This window comes from Danio rerio, chromosome 25 (genome assembly GCF_049306965.1).
Source record: "Danio rerio strain Tuebingen ecotype United States chromosome 25, GRCz12tu, whole genome shotgun sequence".
Taxonomy (NCBI): domain Eukaryota; kingdom Metazoa; phylum Chordata; class Actinopteri; order Cypriniformes; family Danionidae; genus Danio; species Danio rerio.
The window spans coordinates 12067763-12090964 of record NC_133200.1 but is presented as its reverse complement, the minus strand read 5'-3'; the positions used below and the strand labels follow the sequence as shown (position 1 = coordinate 12090964).

The 23202-nt window shown below is 33.9% G+C and overlaps 1 protein-coding gene across 50 annotated transcripts in view; it reads right to left on the bottom strand.

Moving 5' to 3' along the window:
- akap13 (A-kinase anchoring protein 13) overlaps positions 1-23202 on the bottom strand; it is a 197600-nt gene that overhangs the window by 39120 nt on the left and 135278 nt on the right. For 26 of the 50 annotated variants that reach the window (XM_009297839.5, XM_021470632.3, XM_021470634.3 and 23 more), the window contains exons 9-18: positions 21883-21970; positions 21172-21305; positions 16807-17126; positions 13386-13433; positions 12766-12825; positions 8667-8856; positions 6398-6494; positions 5850-5972; positions 3872-3914; positions 3491-3605 (exon numbers count right to left, since the gene is read on the bottom strand). In XM_009297839.5, coding sequence (XP_009296114.1) covers positions 3491-3605; positions 3872-3914; positions 5850-5972; positions 6398-6494; positions 8667-8856; positions 12766-12825; positions 13386-13433; positions 16807-17126; positions 21172-21305; positions 21883-21970 — 1218 coding nt within the window. The remainder of the gene's footprint in view (positions 1-3490; positions 3606-3871; positions 3915-5849; positions 5973-6397; positions 6495-8666; positions 8857-12765; positions 12826-13385; positions 13434-16806; positions 17127-21171; positions 21306-21882; positions 21971-23202) is intronic. The other 24 variants (XM_021470637.3, XM_073942848.1, XM_073942854.1 and 21 more) reach the window with 2 other exon arrangements.

Here is a 23202-nt window from a genome sequence, read left to right as displayed (position 1 = left end):
GTAGACATCCCAGATGTAGGTAGCCAGTGAGCATGCACTGGGCCTAATGTTCTGTAGACGAGGTTATGTGTCTGTTGGTCTACCTACACAAACACACCAGTTCCCATGACAGATAGCAGGCAAGCCAGCCAGAGGAAGTGACTTGGTAAGCTTAGAGACTGAAAAAAGTTTCTTTCTGTCGTCTTTCACATTTGGCCTCAGCTTACAGACACAGTTCACTTCCTTTTACTTAGACCCTCCCTACTGGAAGCTTGTTTGGTTGTATGGTATTGTTTAGTAGATTCTATAAAGATGGATATTTCTTTTGACACTTAAGATCTGAATATTTTTAAAATGCCTAGATACTAAATGTACAAAAATATATAAAAATTGTTTTTCTTACGTCCAAAAAAAAGTTTCTGAATTCATAAAGTTTTATTTACTATATTTAGTGGCCCAGCTGGTTCATTAGAACATTTAAAACATGTCATGAAGGTTCTTCGAAACTGTGATCTCATACATTTCCATGCATTTGTTTTCACAGAAATACAGGAGCTCGAAAACTGCAAGCGCAAGCCTCTGTGAAAGAGTGTATTTAAACAAAGACCACAGTTTGCTTCTACATCCTGTTGAACTTCCCTAATGTGAGCTCTTGTACGACAAAGTCTGTGCACAAAAAAGCCATGCAACATTTAATAGTTGCTGAGAGCTTTCACATAATCATCGACCTGGTTTCATCATCTACAGGAACTACGGGGAGAAAACCACAAAAGTTAAATGGCAAAGATATTAGATCAGTCAAAATAGAACGATGGCATTCGTTTCCACTAATACAATCTGATAGGACCACATGCAGGAAATGCATTGGTTTTTGATTGAAAGAAAATTACTTTGTCTACAGATGAATCATGGGAACAATTTTGTCGCTAAAACAAATGTTGTTACAAAAACACACATCTTTTACTGGTAGTTAATACACACATCTAAACAGCCAATCACATGGCAGCAACTCAATGCATTCAAGCATGAAGATGTCAAACTAAGCATTAGAATGGAGGAAAAAAGGTGATTTAAGTGACTTCTAAAGTTGCTGGTATCAAATGAGGGGGGTTAAAGTATATCAGAAACTGATGATATTTGAAGATGTTCACATACGACCATCTCTAGATTTACAGAATATGGTCTGGAAAAGAGAACAAATATAAAATTTGAGTACAATGACTAGTTTAAGCTGATGGAAGTGCAACAATAAACAATTGATAACAAAAAATTACCAATTGTTACAACCCGAGCTCTACAGAAGAGCATCTTAGAACATACAACCTTGAATCAGATGAGCTACAGCATCAGATGACAACACGGATGCAAATCATGATGCTAAACACATTTGCACAGGCTCACCAAAATTTAACATTATAAGCAAACCGGTCAACATTGGGAGTTGAACGAATCCCTCATTTTCGTTTGTTAATTGATTTACATTAAATAACAGGCGTGTCACTTTAAAGGGCCTTGAAACGCCCTTGTTTCAGCAGGGTTTTTTCACACCTCTACTTTGGAAAAAGTCAGGAAAGTGGGCCTGTCCAGCTCTGTTTAGGAGGGAGTGTTGGAGGAGCAAAAGAGGGAGGGTCTGTGAAAATTCGCATAAAAATGGGAGTGTCGGTTTGGTCATGCGCTGATTTTCACAGAGGCAAAATACACAGACGCACAAGCACAGACAGGGGAGAAAGACAGTGACTGCGTTTACATGAACATCGGTAATCGAATTATTTGACAAATTATTAAATGGTGGACTTTAACTGCAGTTTGGCTCTTTCATTCAGGAATTTCATTCATGCCCCTCTTGACAAACGAGATATTTGATTCGAGGAACAGCTCTAAGCATGCATTTTTCATGCAATGTTTGTTACCGCACGGCGAATGAGAGAAAAACTTAATGAAAACTTAGATGCACTCGACAGGTAGCATCAGAAAGCCGTGTGTGTTATTCCTGTCACAAAATGCGTTGAAAATCCTCCATGACGGTAAGATTGATTGTGGTGTAACATGTAAACACTCGGTGTAATAGTTGGTTTGATACAAACTAACTTTGCCATCTGAATAAACAAACAAAGACCACTGGTCGCTTATTTACCAAATCTGTAGAGACAGGACAATCAACACCAACTAGAGCCACGTCCTTATTAAGAGGAGAAAAGCAGCAAATCCGCATTTCCGCATTTATTACATTTTACCCACAAGAAAAGCTTGCGGGAAAAAAAAAGTTCCTTAGACACGTATTGTTGTCGAGCGCCGCGTGCACTGTAATCCACACACGAGTCCTGCTGCGCTCTCATTGAGGGAAAATGAAAACAAAACCTTCACTGCAGCAAGTTATAAAAGCAACACTGCACGCTTGTTTTGGCAACACAATGCAGCGTTTCTCTGCCGTCTGAACAGTGTAACATATAAAAACTCTTGGAAAAGTCATATAAAAAGTCTTGGAGGCTATCCTGCATATTAATAAAATTGCACAATAGAGTTTGCTGATTGGTTTGAACCAAGTCTTACTCATGCATTAATGCAGCACACTCAGAGACGTAATGAGGCACTCCCAGGTACAGACATGTAGTCTACATGCTGGAATGCACGCTAAGATCTCATGTCCGTGACACAGCTTCAAAAATTTGTTTCAAACCGGAAGTACGAATTTGCTTGAAATAACGCAAAAACAAACAATTTTCACTTTTTAGTGAAATATACGAGTCCTAATAGTGTTTTTAGCAGCATGGGACACATTTATGACTGTCAACAGCTCAAAAAATGTGTTTTGGTGTTTCATGACCCTTTAAGAGCTAATGCACAGATCTATAATGACTAGCATTCATGTACTTTCCAAACTGTTTACACGTTAATTTAAAACCCAATTAGCGTGTTTAAAATAAAACGATGCAAGATGGACATTTTTTTTAGTTTAAACATACATACAAATATCAAAATGTCCTCGAATCATAGGAAGGGCAACAGCACATGGCTTTAAACGAAAAGGGTTTGACTCACATTAGATAGCAAAGTTAGTTTGCAGGTATTATTGTATAGGTGTGTATAGGTAGGATCAACTGTGCGTAGATTTTAGCTAATATTTTGTATTCTGCCACATGCTGAATTCAACCAAAATGTCAATTAAAACAACAAGATTTTTTATAGAAAGATTCAAATATACAGAAATATGTTTTAACAGGATGCTAGCGGAATAAAACTGTAAAATACAAGACAATCCGGGGAATAAAAGAGGACTATGTATGATTATATGTTTGAAAGGTTGTCTGGTCTGATCGTGTCTAGATTAAGGCTCCGATTTTGGCTGCTAGAGTCAGAATCAACTGCACCAATGATTCAGTCAGTAGTAGTAGTGCAACCCAAATGTTTAAGAGCACTGTGTTAAATCAATCACACACAGACTTAAGTACTAGTAAGGGATACCTTACAGAGAGCATAGGGTAAACAGGTCATTATAATATCAAAAACCAACCTTGTTCTTCTTGCTCATCTTGCTCTTGAGGTAACTGAATGTCCTGCTCACTTTGGTTCCTCCAATTTTGCCTTCACTGTCACTCCGTAATGGCCCAGGATCCTCCTCTGATATACTGAATCAGACAAATAAGAAGATAAAAGCAACTATTTGAAACTTGGATACATTCACTTAAATATTAATTTGGTATGATACAGTACACACAGAGTTTAATCGGACACTCAACATTTCTTAGTTCTTCTCCACTGTCTAAATCGATATAATAGTAAACATGCTAACAAATTATATATTAAAAAAATGCATATTTAAATTCTAAACTATTAAAACTTGACATTAACATGTTAGCATGCAGCCAATCAGAATGTGAAGCAGGGGTCATACCTGTACTCTAATGATCCTGATGTTCCAGTGAATGAACTCAATCCTGAAATGAGAGAAAATGACTGATTATTCAAAATGAAAACCAGACAACCGCTAACTAAATCACCAATGAGACCATAAAACAACAACTCGTATTATTAACCACTTTTCAGGGAGCCACTGGAGTTTTGTACAATAGAATTGTGTAATCAAGCAGTTTATGCTGTCAATAGAGAACAAATAATGCACACAAAATACCACATTTGTAAAAGGCTTAGAGGAAAAAAAAACAAGCATTGTTCTGCAAATCACAAACAATTAACTATGAAAGGAAAAATGACTAATATTTTGTAAGGAGTGCAGAAACGCTTGTATTGTTTTTGACTTGTTTAGGAAACTATTGTACTGTTTGTACTACAAACTGTTTATTATACTTGTGAGAGATGAATTTGGCTTGGCTATATTCACAATAAATAAATAAAAAGTTTTTTTAAAAAGTATCAACACACAAAAAACAGAACACACTTCAATACCAAAACATTTCATATAAAAATGGCATGATGTAACCAATCATGTAAGTAGATATATATATTATTAACTCAAAAAATGTTTATTACATTATTATTATTTATTTTACCTGCTAACGTGAAATATAAAAGTAGTTCTAAAAAGGTGATTATGAGGACTTTGAAAGACAAGGAGAGACAGATCTAATGGAAACACACTATACAGACACGCTAATGTCTTATACTGGAAACCCACTTTCTGAGAAATCCATCCAACAATCCACAAAAGAAAAAAATGATTCTAGGTGAATACATTGCACGTGCAATAATGTTGCACTGTATGTTGCTCCATTATCAATATTATTCAAGCTATACCACTCACACAAATGTGCCAATATACTAAGTTGATTTTGATTCAGGGTGCTAGTTATAAACAAACAACTAAACCTGCTTAAAAAGGAAAGCTTGCTATTAGCAACACCGGTGGCCGTTAAGTGAACTGCAGTCACAAGTGTGATTTAATGCCTTATTTATACAGATTCATGACAGAATGATCTTACACTGTCAATAAAAAGTGATTCATACATAAACAATATACATATAGCCTTTTAACATCATTAGCAAGATTGTCTTGAAGGGATAGTTCACCCAAAAATTTATTAAAATTAAATTCTCCAAACTCCTGAGGCCTTTCTTTATCTTTAGAACACAAATTAAGATATTTTAAATGCACATTGACTGTTTTGAGAACGTTTTGGACACATTTCTGGACCCTAAAAGTCTTGAACCTAAGAAAAAGGTAACAAGCACTTGGAACAACATGAGAGCTAATAACAACATTTTCATGATTGGGTGAACTAACACTTTAAAAAAATGATCAGACAAATAATGAATGCATCAGTAGACAACATGCATAACACACAAATAATTATGAATTAACTCTATAGGCAATTTCTAAATTATTTTGGCACTTCAGTTAGCCAGTATTAATTTAATAATTAACTATCAGTGAATTATTATAATAACCTTTTAAAATATATATGCTATTCTAAACCCGGTCATTAAAATGATGCCCTCAACAACACAATATAATTGAAGTATTAAAACAAAACAAAAAAATTAAAAACAAAACCAAACGAAAACTAAACAAAAAATGAAAAACACACAAAAAAATACAGCAAAAAAAACAAAAAACACAAAACAAAAAATAAAAAACAGCACAAAACATTAAATAAACAAACTAACTAATAAACAAATAAATAAAATAAAATATTAAATAAAATAAAAACATTTTAATAAAATTTTAATTAAATAATCCAAAATAAAATACAAAACAAAATACAAAATAAAATGAAATAAAATAAAAATTTGGAAATAGGCCAGTTCGTTAAAAAAGTGTCAAGAGGGATTGTAGGGACACACACTTCATATTAGGCAGGGGGTTGGGCAGGGAGGGGGCCATGCTAGGCATTGTGGGATATCTTTTTACTTACTGACTGCCTCCTCCTCATCACTGGATGAAGAGCCAAGAGAAAAGAGAGTTTTAGATTTGGGGAGCATCGGCGAGATGCTGAAGGAGAAGGAGATTCGTCGCTTGGGTCGCAGCCGTCCCATTGCTGGTCACAAAAAAGACGAATGGTAAAAAAAAAATGGATGCCAATATATTAATAAACGTCCACCTCCCGTTAATGTGACACCACAGTGAAAAAGGAACCACGGGAGTCCACATCTGAAGAATACCAATAGTCCCAGTCCATACAAGGTATTATTTGTAGCATAAAAATCCCAGGACACAAAATTGGGTGTCAGATATGACTGACAAGGAAGTGAGTGGTCAATGTGTGGTCATTTACAACCAAATGTTATTATTATTATTACACCACAAAGAGACCAGCAGAGAAAAGAAACTGTCTGAAAATCTGCAACATCCAGAAAAGTCTTATTGAGGCTTATTAAAATGCTCAATATTTGAGTGCTGCAGAGCTCAGAGAGACACAACAAGACGGAGGACAGAAAAACAGAGAAGATGATTTCAACTCACCGTCCAGGTCCTTCTGACTGATGGCCACCATGGACACAGATTTGGTGAGGATGGGTTGTGAATGTGGGACACATCTCCGACCCGACTGGATGGACTTCTGAAAGCGGCAAACAAGACAAATCATTAAAATGGGGTAATAAAATGCAATAGATTTCAATCTACAACATTCAATTTCAAAAAACTACAAAGGCAGCTTATAATTGAAATCTGTGTGTTAGAACTTGAACAAGTGGCAGTTTTTTATCGATAAATGTGAGAGTGAAGAGAAAGAGAAGCAGAGAGGATGTGTGTCTTTAAATAATTAACTTATCATTCCAGCTGTAGTGTCTGTGTGTGTGCTCTTTAGATTTTAAAAGAAACTAAAAATCATTGTTTTGAGTTTGATTCAAAATGCAAAAAGACTAGAAATAGAGGAAAGTCTGACCACCAAAAAAAGACAAATATAAAAAACATTAAAAATAATAATTTATATTATGTATATAATATATATATATATATATATATATATATATATATATATATATATATATATATATATATATATATATATATATATATATATATATATATATATATAGTCAATATACTGTACAGTTGAAGTCAGAATTATTAGCCCCCCTGAATTATTAGACCCCCTGTTTGTTTGTTTTTTCACCTAATTTCTGTTTAATGGAGAGAAGTTTTTTTTCAACACATTTCTAAACATAATAATTTTAATAACTCATTTCTAATAACTGATTTATTTTATCTTTGGCATGATGAAAGTAAATAATATTTTACTAGATATTTATCAAAAGACACTTCTATACAGCTTAAAATTACATTTTAAGGCTTAACTAGGTTAATTAGGTTAACTAGGCAGGTTAGGGTAACTAGGCAAGTTATTGTAACGATGGTTTATTCTGTATCAAAAAATAATAACAATAATAATAAATAGCTTAAAGGGGCTGAAGATTTTGTCCCTAAAAGATTTTTTTTTTAAAAAAACAAAAAAAATCCTTTATTCTGGCCAAAATAAATCAAATAAGAATTTCTCCAGAAGAAAATACATTTAATATTTAAAAAAGAAAAAAATAAATTAAAGGGGGGCTAATGATTCTGACTTCAACTGTAACTATATAGTCAATACTTATATTAAAATCATAATGAAAAATTTATATCAAAGAAAAAGAAAAATATAAATATATATATATATATATATATATATATATATATATATATATATATATATATATATAAAATATTTAAATTAAAATCAGTATTGACAAACATTTATACTGATGGCTTGACTATATTTTAGAGCTGTCAAATGATTAATCTAAAGTAAAAGTTCATATTTAAAAATAATATATTTGTGTCTACTGCGTATATTTTTGTATGCGTTTATATTGTAAAAAATATTTGTTTATGTATTTCTAAATCTATATAAGTATTGATATAAAACAAAGTATATACAAATTTAAGTTTATATATACACATGCACTTGTTTTTCTTTTTCTTTTTTGTGCGTTTTATGTACAGCATGTGTGTGTGCATTTTTACAAATATATATACCCAGTACACATACAGTGCTCAGCATATGTGTACACCCTATTTTGAAAATGAATATTTTTATCCATTTCTCAGTGAATATGGGTAATATACATTGGTGCATTTGAACAAAACAGATTTATTAAACAGATATATGTTTTAAAATAATATTTTAGTCACAGAACATCTTTAGAAATGGAAAGATAATACATTTAAATTCATGCAAAATATTGCAAAAATATTTTTCCCTAACATTTATATTTGGGTTACTAATTTTTGAACCATTATTGTAAGTTATTTTGTTAGATAAGCTCCAGATTTGGCTTCAGTACTGACCAAACTAATGTACATGCACAAACATAATGTAAAGCTTTCTATAGAAAATATTAATTTAAATGAGAGATTTGTGGGTTTGTACTCATATATGCAGAGCACTGTATTATTATGTGAATACAAAATGTATCTTGGATGTGATTAATTGCAATTAACCGTTTGTCATGGAACAAATCGTCATCATTTGATTATTTCCACATATTAGAATGCAGTCAATAAATTAGATTTAATTAACTAATTATAACCATTTAAAACAGATTTATGTTCAAATTTGAGCATTTAATCTGTATTACAAGGTAGATTTTACTATGTTATTAAAATGTTATTAGAATAACAATGTAGCCTTTATATTTAACAGTATAAATGTTTTCTAATAGTTTTTAGCCCTGGCTCAATCCTACTTTACCTGACTGCCCAAACTGCTGCAGTCGCCTAGATCTGACTCCTGCTCTTCTTCAGTCAGAGACACAAGCGAGCCTCTGTCTTCTTTTTCCACCTTTGATGGACATTTGGGCTCCTGGCTGGACTCTCCGACACGCTGCTGAACCAGACTTTTCCTTCCCTCCTTCTCTGGTGCAAGTCCTTCCAGACTGTAACTGTGGACATAAATACATATACAGTATATAAGTGATAACGCTTACATAACATTGTGGCGACAAGGTGACCACATGCACACACTGAATAAACATAAGCAGAATACTGGCAGACTCAAACACATGCAGATACGCAATGGACAAATGTGTAAGTTTACTAGCAAATAATGCTGGTAAAGTATTGACCTCAGACTGTGAAAGGAAACCATGACGAATGACAATCACTGACTCACACAACACAACCAACCACTGATGTGGAAATGGTTAGCCATTTTCTGTATGTTAAAAAGTGAAACAAAATGTTTGATAGTGGTCTAAACGAGTCTAAAAAACAACAATAGGTTAAAATAATGAAATGTTTTGATTTATTGTGATTGAAAAAACTGGATTATTCCACTGATAACTTAACTATCTGCAAACACAGCACCTTTGTTTTTTGTTTTGTTCTTTTCATTTTAAAGAAAATTCATTAGTACTTTAACTAAACAAAAAATATGTATTACTCAAAATATTTATAATTATTTTTATTATAATTATTTTATTATTATTATTATAATTATTATTATTAGTATTATTATTAGTATTATTATTATTATTATTATTATTATTATTATTATTATTGTCGTAAGTTTGGGAAACTTATACAATACCTTTTGAAAGTACCATGTATTTACTTTTATTCATAACAAAACTTTGTTCAAGAGTGAAAGTAAATACATTTATAATCAATAAATAAATAATTATTAATAACTGTCTTTTTGATTAAAAAAGAATCATAAAAGTAAAACGTATGACAGTTTCTATGCTACTATGACGCAAGATGCACACAAAATAATAATTTAGCACCGATAATGGAACCTTTTCACAAGCCTGTTATTTACTTTTTTTAAATTTCTGACTTTTATGGTAAATTACAGTAAAAAAAAAAAAAAAAAGAATACAAAACAAAATTATATTTCAAAAAGTATAGATTGTATTAACTTAACCACATACAATGAGAAAAAAACAAGCAAACAAAATTAAACAAAAAACATACCTACAGATAAAAAGGTAAATAATAACGTGGCTTAACAAAAACTACAATTGTACAATCACACAATACACTCTACTTTGCACTTAGGAAAGAAAAAAAATCAACTTGCTGGAACAAAGACTTGGTCTGTAGTTGACAATAATACATATTCTTAAATATATTTCCTAAATAGGTACCAAATTTTCTTTAACTGGTTATATGAACTTCTATACCAGGGGTGTCCAAAGTCGGTCCTGGAAGGCCGGTGTCCTGCTGACTTTAGCTCCAACTTTCTTCAACACACCTGCCTGGAGATCTTCTAGTTTACCTAGTAAGAGCTTGATTAGCTTGTTCAGGTGTGTTCGATTAGGGTTGGAGCTAAAATCTCCAGGACACTGGCCCTCCAGGACCGAGTGTGGAAACCCTTGCTCTAGACAGTCTAATCCACTGTGTTGGGGTTGCAGGTTTCTGATCCTTCCACCTAAGCAATATTAGTCATTTGGCCAGGAGCACAATAAAAGCTATGTAATCAGATTGTATTTTTTGTAAGTTTATATGACGTAGGCAAAATTACAAAAACGGCAATTAGTGGGCAAGGGGAGAAATATATACCCCAAAAAAACAGATACAGTTTTAAAAATAGTATCCTAAAAGTAATTAAGCTTTATACAAGACCAAAACATATGTGCATGAGTGGCTGGGGTGAAATTACAGCGATTACAGGCTGGATCAATATGCTGAAAGTGCTTTGAGAGCTTTAGGTTTGTCCAGGGTACACAATGCACAATTTTGCACTGCAGTTGTCCATGTCTTGCACAGACAGAGGACTTGTGAATTCCTCATCTGAAACTGTAATACCCAGATCATCCGCCCACACAGATTTTATTTAGAAGTGGGATGTATCAGTTGGTGCCATAATTTTATAGTAGAGTGATGATATAATCCCTTTCCAAATTGTGGGTCTCTCTAGTAAGAGGAGCTAGGAGATGATGCCGGAAAACGAGGGAACATTTTACACACAAAATTGCAAATTTGGAGATAACGGAAAAAGTTGTTATTAGGAATATTAAACTTTTCACATACCTGCTGAACTGAAGAGAAAATTCCCTCATGATATAATTTCCTTAACACCTCTAGTATGCCAGGAGGCAACTGATTTATCAATTATTGATGGACTAAAACCCGGATTAGAATGAATGGAAGATTTTGATGATATGGTTTGTTCACAAGCCTGTTATGACGTGTTTAACGGTCATCAGCATCTTAAATCCTGAAAAGTTTTTAATATTTTGATTTTTTCATAAACGTATGAACATTTATATGCATTTATATATGTATTATTTCATCTTTGCTTCAAATTACAAAAAAAAATATTACTACTCGTTCGATCTAATGCAGTGCCTATGGGATAGAACAGTAAATTAGACGTTATTCTCTCCTCTGGCTGTCTCACAAATTTTTTTTTTTTTTGAAAGTCTTTATAACATCACCATAGAGTTTTTCTATTATTATTTGAGCAAATAAGATTGTATTTGTTGTATTTTCCCATTCACTTTGCTATAAGTTTTCCCAACTATGACAACTTTTGCTACTGAGAAACCTGGAAAAGTGAAAAGGGTCTATAGTAAGAATTATTATTACTGATTGAGTACCAATAACAACTGATCATAATGGAACAGTAAGTCATCCTATTATAATGATAACTGAAAGATCCTGTGACAGAAGACTGGAGTAACGATGATAAAAACTGAGCTGTCACAAAAATTAATTAAATGTAAAACTACATTTAATAAGAAAACGTTTATATAAAATTGTAATAATATTTCACAGTTTAACAGTGTTTACTGTACATTAATGATCAAATAAAAGCAGCCTTGTTGAGCTTAATTGGATCTTTTTAAAACCTTTGAAAAATTTTACTGATTCCAAACTTGACAGGTAATGTATATGCAACAATAGTTTTTACATACCAAACATATCATCTCATGAGACATTTTTAATCACAAAAATTATTTTATGACATATTTAATTATTAATTATTTTAAGTCTTTATAATTTGTTTCCAAACAGGTTTTACACATTTTTAAGGAAGAAATCAGTATAATCACTTATACTTAATCACTTATCACTTATTATATATATATATTTTAAATATTTCAGGTCAAAATAAACATATTTCATTTTTAAAAATAAAATCTGTTATGCTAAATGAAGAAGTGACATTATATCACCCACGTTTTTTCATTTTAACTTCCACTAAAGTTCTTTGCAACATTAAATCCGACATTACTTGCATTTAATATTCTTTCAATGTTCATAAAATCACTCTTGTACACTTTATCAGATGCAGAGAGACACAAAAACTTCAGTTTAGTTCAATTTAACGCTTTTGTTTTTACTTTAATGTGCTCTGAAATTGGTTCTGACAGGAAACACTTTGACAAGTTGACGTTGCAAAAATAAAAACAAACAAACATCTCACCTCTCGCCAGGTTCTGAGATCCAGATCAAAATGTTAGTCATAATTCATATTAGTTCAAATCTGCTATTGATGTTATAGTTAAGTCTACATTTGAACATGGTTCAATTCAAGTGGCCGGTTCGTCTCTGCTTTAGACAATGAAATCAACGGAAGTGACTGCAACAGTGTTTGTGGTCTCAGATGTTTGTCCGGAGAGACGAGAAGACTAAACCATAGAAAGGAAGTCACTTACAACCTCTCTCTCTCCTCTTTCTCTCTCTCTCTCTCACACACACACACACACACACACACACACACACACACACACGTCTATACAGCACTGTTTTACAAAACACACTGTTTGAGTTGCCATCACGCAATTCATGCCGTTTGATTACACAAGATTAGTATAAGATGCATCCAATTTGTCTTTCTTTACCTTCTTTCATTCATTTCATCATTTTCAGAGCGCAGGACAACAGAAGGACACCAGCTCATGCTTCATAGAGAAATGGAATGTACAGGATGGATGGATGGATGGATTGATGAATAAAAAGACAACAGAGGATCTTGTTAGTATAAAGACCTGGTTAAAAAAGCCTTTAACCCACACACAAGCTTGTAATGTGTTTGTTTGGTAAATATATTTCAGCTATCTTAATAAAGAAAAAAACTAATAACTATTAATTACAAATTTTCCATAACTGACAAAGAAATTGAATATTCTAAAAATAATCATAAAAATGCAATTAAATAAAAAAAAATATTTAGAGACAAAAAAAAGATAATAATCTACAACTTTTAATTTTACTAAAATAAAAATTAACAAAAATATAATTAAAACAAACTGACATTAGGAAACATAATATAATATTAGTTGTATATGAATGTCATTACTAAAAAAAACTATTATCTATAAAATAACTGAAAATAAACTGAAATAAATAACTGAAATAAACTGGAAAAATAGTGTTCGACTTTTTTATTGGGATTTTATGGGACAGCTTTTCTAAATTTTCCATGGGGTTAGTGGAAAGAGGGAAAAATGGATGATGGTACCTTCTCCTATGACCAACAGATCTGCGCTCCACTTCACCTTGTGCCGCACTGGAAAAAGTGATTGATGAAAATAATGAGGAGAATAATGGATGGACAGAAAAAAATGAGTCAACAAATAATGAGGATTTAAGATATGACTGACAAGCTATAGGAATGCAGACTATGATGATGAAAAAAATAAGTGGGAAAAAAAAAAAAACTTTTCTGGTTTAAAAAAAAAATGGATCAATTATTATTCTTATTATTATTATAGTTTAAGTTGAAATTTAGCTATTAGATTAAATAATACCTAACAGGTATTATTACTATTATTATTATTATTATTATTATTTAAATAATAATGTAATGTTAAAATAAAAGACAAAAATAAAATAATTTCATAATTATTATAATAAAATTAATAAGTTTTTTTTTCTAAAATGCATTATCAAACAGATAGATAAATTAATAAATAAACAAGCAGATAAATTAAAAATAAATAAATAAAAATAGATAAGAATAAATACATAAATAGATAAGAATAAATAAATAATTAAATAAATAAAAAATTAATTAATAAATAATAGATAAAAGAATAAATGCATACATGTTTTATATATATATATATATATATATATATATATATATATATATATATATATATATATAAATAATCAAGTAGACAAAAAATAAATACATAGATAAAAGAATAGATAAATAGACAAAATAAACAAGTTGAGAAATAAATAAGTATAACAGATAAAAAAAATAAAAAAAATACATAGATGAAAAAAATCAATAAAAAGAATAAATACAAAAAAGTAGATATAAATAAAAAAACAAATAAATGTTTTCCCCTTTATTTATTTAAACGATCCTCACTGAAGTTCCTCTATAAAAGGTATTGGTATGGTTTACATGAAAAGAAACCCCATCATGATGTAAACCATGATGCTTCCTTTCTACTGTCTGGGACTATTAGAGGTCATCAAGTGTTTATCATGGGGAAGAAAAGTGTCCTGTGTGACCCAAATACAGCTCTTTCTCACAGAACAGCTGCTTGCTTACTAAGCCCTCAGAGGAACAGGCCTCGCTCACACTATGGGGATTTCCCTTCACAAACACACAAACATATTCTCATGCAGGGAAGCCGCACACAACTGAACAAATGTAAAAATGGTGGAATGATAATTAAATCTGAGAAACAAGTGAAAATTCAAACGTGCTATATTATAAAGACAAACACAATGAATAATGAGAAGTGGACACCAAACCAGCACATTTGCATAATTCTGTGATCATAATATCAAATCATTTGGAGGAAATGTAAATATTAGCTGCCTGATGCGAGTTAAATCTAAACACATTAGCCACAGACATGATTAGCCTAATATTTCCATGTAATGTCAAACAATTAGCCTAGTAATTTAACATATTGTGACTTAATTAGCATGCTAATTTAGCTTCCTTATCTAGAAAATACTGCAATATGGTTTCTGCAATATGGTTTTAAACCTAGCCTGCCATTTCAATGTATCGCTAAAGGCTGATTTCTGCATCTAGTGCACACATATGCTATAGTGCAGCCGAAGTATGGGCGCATAGCCTTCATCCTTGGTCATCGACGACACACACGTGCACCTCTCAAAAAATTTAACTACCCATCACAACGTCGCGTAGCGCAAGCACTCTGATTGGTCGGCTTGGTATCACTGACGAGTGTGGGGAGAGGTGATAGCCGCGTGAGCCCGATGGAGTGAGTGTTTACAAGTGTGGAGTCCCGTGATGGAGCTCCACATGGAGACTGTTGTTTTATGTTTACCTTACGATTAAAGTTGTTGCACATCTGCCAGTTACTGCCTCTGAATGAGCGAGTTTGAGCCACTTAAACGTTGGTGTTTTGTTTTCTCTGAACGCTACCTTAGAGGAAACTCGACACAGAGGAATATAAAGACCTCACTGCCAACTAGGGTTTCAGAAGTGTTATTGTAGAGCAACAGAAATGCAAAAGTATAAATGCACAGCTACGTGCAAGCCATGCGCCGTGGGTTTCTCAATCACTCGACGCAAAAGTATAAACCAGGCTTAAGCATAAACAATTCTTGTGGTAGCTTAGCATACCTCTACTCAATTAGAATGCTAATTTAGCTTCCTAATCTAGAAAATACTGCAATAGGGTTAAAACTAGCATTCCATTTTAATCTATCGCTAAGCATTAACAACTGTGGTAATTTAGCTTATACTCAAATAGCATGCCAGTTTATATTCATTTTCTAGAAAATACTTTAATATGGTTTTAAACCTAGTCTTCCATTTTAATGTATTGCAAAGCATTAACAATTCTTGTAGCAGATTAGCATACCTTTACTCAATTAGCATGCTAATTTTTAGCTCCCTTATCTAGAAACCACTGCAATATGGTTATAAAACTAGCCTTCCATTTTAATGTATCGCTAAGCATTAACAACTGTTGTGGTAGTTTAGAGTATACTCAATTAGCATGCTAATTTATCTTCATTTTTTTTAAATACTGCCATATGGTTTTAAACCTAACCTGCCATTTCAACATACTACTTGGCATTAATATTTCTTGTGACTGTTTAACATACCTCTACTCAGTTAGCATGCTAATTTAGCTCCCTTTTCTGAAAAATACGGCAATATGTTTTTTAACCTAGCATGGTATTTTAATGTATTGCTAAGCATTAAAAATTATTGGCAGTTTAGCATACCTCTACTCAATTACCATGCTAATGTAGTTTCTTTATCTAGAAAATACTGCAATATTCTTTTAAACATAGCTTGCTATTTCAATGTAACAATTATCATAGCAGTTTACTGTAGCATACCTCCACTCAGTTAACATGCTAATTTAGTTTCCTTTGCTAAATCAAAAACACACTAGTGTTAAAAGTGCCTCAGTCTCATTTGTGATTTTTCATACAGTAAAACAATGACTAGGCCAATATTGCCAACCCATGGGCAAACAAATTAGTCTCAAAAATTCAAGGCACATCAGCGATTTAAGCATAGAGAAGACATGCTGCATGCTATGCTCATGACAAAATCGAGGTCAGGAGAATTAGCATATGTATAAAAACCCAATTAGAGTTTGTGTTGAAAGGGATAGTTCACCCAAAAATGAAAACTTACTCGCCTTCAAGTGGTTTTAAACCTTTATGAACACAACAGAAGATATTCTGAAGAAAGCTGAAAGCATTGACACCTATAGTATGAAAAACAAATACTATTGAGATCAGTGTTTACAAATTTCCAGCTTTCCTCACAATGTCTTCTTCTGTGTTCAACAGGAGAAAAGTCAAACAGGTTTGAAACAAGCGAAGGGTGAGCAAATGATGAGAGAACTTTCATTTTTGAGTGAACTATCCCTTTAATATGCCTTAGATTTGTATTAATTTATTTTAATGGTTATGTTTCATACCTGCGCTGACTCATCTCTGTCTCCCCTGCCAAATTTTTGCCCGGCCCCCAACTGTGTCTTCGAAAAGGGGACAGTGATCGTATGGTGGTCCGTAAAATGGCCGATCGCTCCGGAACCTCAGTGAGACGGTCCTTTTTCTCTTCCTCCTCTGTTTCCCCAGAAGCTCCAGTAGATGTGGGCTGTTCCTGAAAGGGGTCTGATGCAGGAGCCTCTGTGCCAGTCTGAGGGGTGGCGCAAGTGGTTCCCAAGCTGGAAGAGTCATCTGTGGAGGACGAATAGGACATGGACACGCCACTGGTGATGGTAATGCTGTCCTCAGCCTGTAATGGAGAAAGAAATTAGACATATGTTTGGTAGACAATAAGAAATTTGACATGTGCTGCCACTCCAAAACTAGGGGTGTCCAAACTCTTTCCTGGAGGGCCGGTGTCCTTGAGAGTTTATCTCCAACTTGCTTCAACGCACCTGCCAGAAAGTTTCTAGTATATCTAGTAAGAGCATGATTAGCTGGTTCATGTATGTTTGTTTAGGGTTGGAGCTAAACTCTCCAGGACACCAACCCTCTGGGGCCAAGTTTGGACACCCCTGCTTTTTACATTCCTCAACCAGAGGTAGTGTGATGTAGCCACAATGCACCAGAATAACACCCACTACACACCAGCTTATTGACAGAGAGGAGTGGGATTGATGAAGACTATTAGCAGATATGGGGATAGTTAGAAGCTAGGGGTATAGCAATACACTCAGGTTACGATTTGATACATATCCCAATACTGAACTCGCCATACAATATTATCACAGTATTGTATGCTTTAAAGGGCGGCGTGATGGCGCAGTGGATAGCGTTGTCGCCTCATATCAAGAAGGTTGCTGGTTCAAGCCCTGGCTGGGTCAGTTGGCATTTTTATGTGGAGTTTGCATGTTCTCCTCATGTTAGCCTTGGTTTCCTCCGTGTGCTCTGGTTTCCCCCACAAGTCCAAATGGTTTGGCCAATAGTTTTTGTTTGCTTAAATCAGTATTTCACAACCTTTTTCCAAGAGGCACAACAACAATACATATTTTGGATGTCTCCCTTATCTGAACAATTAACTTCAGATTTTGGAGTCTCTTCTAATTTTCTGATGAGTTGATGCAGGTGTGTTTGATTAGGAAGAGGTTGAAAATGTGTACTGTTGGTGTGCCTTCAGGAACACGGTTGGGAAACACTGACTTAAATGACCTTTCATGCTTGTATTGGGACACTATAACCCATACATATCAAAGGGTAAACACTTACTGCTGGAATCACTAGCATATCTTTCAGTAGCTCACCTAGATGTTCTCTTAACTTGGTACTGACCAGGCCAAACCCTGCTTGGCATCAATGGGCAACAAGATAACGGTAGCAGAATGATAGTTGCTGGTGAGCACATGTGAATTTAGCAAACAACTGCTGATGACGTTCCACACCTTTACATCTGCAGTATACTACACATGAGCAAACTCGTTTTTTCTTTCTTTCTGCAAACCCCAAGGAGTCTCCAAGTTCTTTCCATCCTTGTAAAGCTTACATAACATAGAAACACACACATCTCTGACACTCATTTCCATTCACAGCGGCTCATTAGTTTCCTCACATGCTGAGACCGCAGCCAGGCAAGGGGTGTGGTGAGCTAGCGGCTACATTACACTGACCATAATGGTTGACTTTATGAGCTATGGGAAGAAGAAGAAAAAAAAACACACACTTCCAGAACACAAGTCAACCTGCGGTGAAGTGATTCTACCTGCTTTCAGAAAAGAACTTAAGCATACTACACACAATATTAGTAAAAAGAAGTAGGCTAGTTCTGTTAGTGTACTCAGAAAATAAACTTAACCAAAATTAGCATTCAAATTTTTTGGCAAAATAAACCATAAACATTGATTACATATTGATTGTTCTTATGTAAAAAAATAAAAAATAAATAAAAAATGTGACAACAAAAAAAGTTTGGCCAAAAAAAAAAGTTTGAATCTCAACTACGGAATGAAAAAACTTAATAAAAAGCCTAGATTAGCTAAACGCCACAGAAAATTTTGGTTAAAACTTTACTTGAAGGGGCATTCATAAAACTGTCAGAAACTTTTATAATCATAACATGACACACCATGAATATGAATGGGATTTTATACATGCCTATGTCATTTTAAATGCAAAGGTGACAATGTTTGAGATGTCTTTGTCACGACAACTTGACATTAACAAGACAACATAACTTGTCATAAATCTGTCTTAAACATGATATCCCTTAAGACATTAAAATTGTGTTATAAACATTCTAACAACATCTTTAATATATGTATTGACCTTAACTACAATGGTACACATTAAAATTGTCATTAAATGTTTTTAAACAATTATTAAACCGAGTACTGACACATTTAATGACAAATTTAGTTTGTTCCTCTGGAAAAAAGTATCAGACAACATTTATCATAAATTGACTATTACATTAATCAAAGCAAGACTCAAAACTCACTTAATTAAGGGGGCTTTTAATACTTTATTGTATCTGTACTGTTGTTATATATATATATATTAAAATAAATATCTTGTTTAATTGTACGGTGTCCTTGAGTTGCCAGAAAGGTGCCTTTAAATAAAATGTATTATTATTATTATTATTATTATTATTATTATTATGACACAATTATATTGGCCTCATTACAATCATGTTTATGACAGATTTATGACGAGTTATGTTAAATTGATAGTCATCTCTGGATTTCAAGACATTTCAAAGAATGTCATATTTGCTTTAAAATTAGACAATTGAGGGAGTTATATTTAACGACAGATGCCGTAAGCACGCATAAAATCTCATTCATATTCACGATTTGTCACATTGTGACTATAAAGGTGCCATGACAGTCTTATAAACAGCCCCTTTAAGAAAAGTGTTAGCAAATTTAGCTTATTTATATTAACAAATGTTATGTAAAAATGTAGGAGGGTTGGAAGTACCACTCGAGGTAAATATATTTTGCTTATACAAAAAATAAAAAAATAAACTAACAAATCATGAACAAATCTACATAACCAACCTGACAAATGTCTTTTCGTCAATCCCAGTTGTAAGAGCAACAAATAATAACTTGACTTTTGGAAATTTTCCAATGGATCATCTATTCTGTTTAACTGCATCCCAATCATCACAAATACTGCAGAAGGCCTATTGGGACTGGAATGGACCCAAGATTCTCACAGAAATCAGTCAAGTTTGGTAAAGGAAAAATCATGGTTTGGGATAACATTCATTATGGGGGTGTGTGAAAGAGCTGCAGAGTGGATGGCAATATCAACAGCCTGAGGTATCAAGACATTAGTGCGGCTCATAACATTGCAAAACGCAGGAGAGGGCAAACTCTTCAGCAGGATAGCGCTCCTTCTCATACTTCAGCCTCCACATCAAAGTTCCTGAAAGCAAAAAAGGTCAAGGTGCTCCAGGATTGGCCAGCCCAGTCACCAGACATGAACATTATTGAGCATGTCTGGGGTAAGATAATGGAGGACGTTTGAAAATGAAACCAAAAAATATTGATAAACTCTGGGAGTCCTGCAAGAACGCTTTCTTTGCCAGTCCAGAAGACTTAATTAATAAGTTATTTGAGTCATTGCAGAGATGTATGGATGCAGTCCTTACAGTCGCACAACATTAATTCTATTTTATATATGAATATTCTGTACTTTACATTATTTCTGTTAAGTGAAAAGACTTTTGTCTAAGCAAAGTCAGGCCTTACTGTCATAATTAAATAATTAAAAATCAAGGCTTGATCATATTTTATTTTGGTAAAAGAAGTGTAACCTAGAGGCCTTTGCATTTCATATAAGCCACTTCTGATACCAATTGATCAACTAGAAGTCAAGTTATTATTGGTTGTTTCTAAAACGTAAGTGACAAGACTTTTGTCAGGTAGTGTATAATCCCAAAAACAAAACATTACAGTTCTCTAAAACAAATGTAGTCATTCTCTCTGACTTGCTAAGAGCAACACTCAAGTGTCAAAGCCTCTGGTAAACATCTTGAAATGAAAGCAAGAAGTTTAAGGGGTGGAGATCGAATCCGTAGGGAAACTCTTAGAGGAGGTGGGAAAATAAGAGGAAGAACGCCTGAGGATGAGCTCATAATTATGGCCTTGGCCTGCAGATCTGCTCACGTCACATGATATGATGTCAGAAGCACAAGAATCAGTGTGTAGAGCACAAAATGAGACGCATTACATAACCGCTTCATCTGGCTTAGTAAAGACACATAGAAACAAAACAAACAGCAACTCTGCTTTGAAAAAAACAAACCGAATCGGATAGAATATGGGAAAACGCACCAAATCAGCACCAACCTTATTATTAAAAACGCTGTCCTCGCCCAGATCCTGACTAAACAGAGAGTCTCCATCGCTGGCGGACCCTCGCATAGTGCTTGGCGACTCTTTGTGACGTATGCTCTCAGGTGAGGGGGTCAAAGAGGGGATTTCTGAAAAATAAAATCATAATAATGAATTCAGATGAAGTCAATGAACAACACAAGAATAACAAACAGCAAAGAGAATGAATCGATACACTGTGATTCTGAAAGTGACTCAGTCCATTGTGTTGCATCTCGTCTCGCAATGGCCGCAGACAGGATGTTGATGTCATCGACTTAAATAGATGATCTTATTTGACTAGTGGAGTCTGTTGTATTGACAGGAAGACATTCATTTAGTCTTTGGGAGGATGTGTATGCCGTTTCCCATGCGACACAATGTGGGCACTATTTAGATTGGCCTCACACAGACAGAGAGTCTGAGCAAAGAGGGCATCATTTAGTTTGTGGCATGCTAGAAGATGACGTAAAGAGGTTTTCGTGATATCTGTATTGTAACTCACTGTGTTATGCAATGCTGACGTCAAATTCTGTGCGTCCAATGAATTTCTGTACTATTTCAGAGTAAATTCATGCATGGACTCTTGGTTTGACAAAAGCCATGAATGTTTTGGTTTCTGTATTGGATTTGGTGCAAAATCAGAGTTGTGAAGAGTGGATTTAAGAGTATATGCATGTATGTCACCTGAGCTCACTGAAGAAGATTTCTTCTCCTGGAGTACAGAGTCTTGACTGGCATCAACTGAATAAAATGTTTCGGTCTCTCTGTGGATCTGCAATGAGAAGATTTTTTCAGTTTAGAGTCATTTTAAGCCCAAAACAGACATATCTTGCAGTTGGCATAAAACAAAAGTTACAATTGCAACTGTATTTCCTATTGTGATGTACAGCACTGTGCAAAAGTCTTAGGCCACTAGTATAACAATTCACACCATATACTATTTGGCTTATTACCTGCCTGTTATCATACTATTAACTGTTTATTCACACGTATAAAGTATGATCTTATATTACATCTATAATCCTACCCATTATCTTAACCCAGCTACCTTACGAACTATTAATAAGTAGCTAATTAGTAGTTTATTGACCTACAAGTCTTAGTTGGTTTGTTAATGATTAGTTTTTAACTTGTGAACATTAAAATAAACTGTGACCAAACTTGTTATGGTGCATATTACGTTAGCACACACACAAACTCTTAAAACGGCACAAGGCTCTGAATTAAAGGGTATGATTAAACCTTAAGGTATTATCAGAAGCCACCGGTAATAGTTTTTGTTTTGCCTGCATGTTTTGATTGGGCTTTTTGATTATAAAAGTGCTGGCAGCAACTGACTTGGATATTTACGAATAACCATTTTGGATGAGCAGAGGGGTAGTAAATTAGCTATTAACAGTAAATAGACATTTGATGGAAAAGGCATTCGTCAATTTACAAAAATCTAATTCCAACAGTAGATTTTGTAAATTGTACGTATGCTGAATTTCTTTCATCTGCTCCAGATTATCCAGCAGGAAAAACAGATGCACCAGGTGAAAGATGGTTTCCTCTGCTACCGAAACGCAGGACAAGAATGTCAATGGTTTCGACTTGGATGGCTAAAGCATTTTCCTTCGACCACAGAATTGACTTTCTTGATGAAGAAATGTGTCTGTCTTGGGCTTGCGAACAGAATTATTAGCAGCGGTAAGAGCTTCTACCTCCAGAGAGGAACATGTGGTTGGAAATCCTCAAGGCTGTGCTTTTGGGTAGGAAGGTTTTTTGGGGGCATGCGGGGGGCGTTCAGAACAGACCTAGAGAGGAATGTGACCCACATATAAACATCACGGTCCACTACCACTCAACACAGAGCTGCTGTGGCCAGAGAGGGTGCAGCTTGAGGCTACCGTGAGGACAAAGTGGTCAACAAATACTTAATCACCTGAAAGCATAATCAAACCATATAAAAATCGCAATTGAAATAAATAAATAAATGAACAAACAAATAATAGCACTATAAAA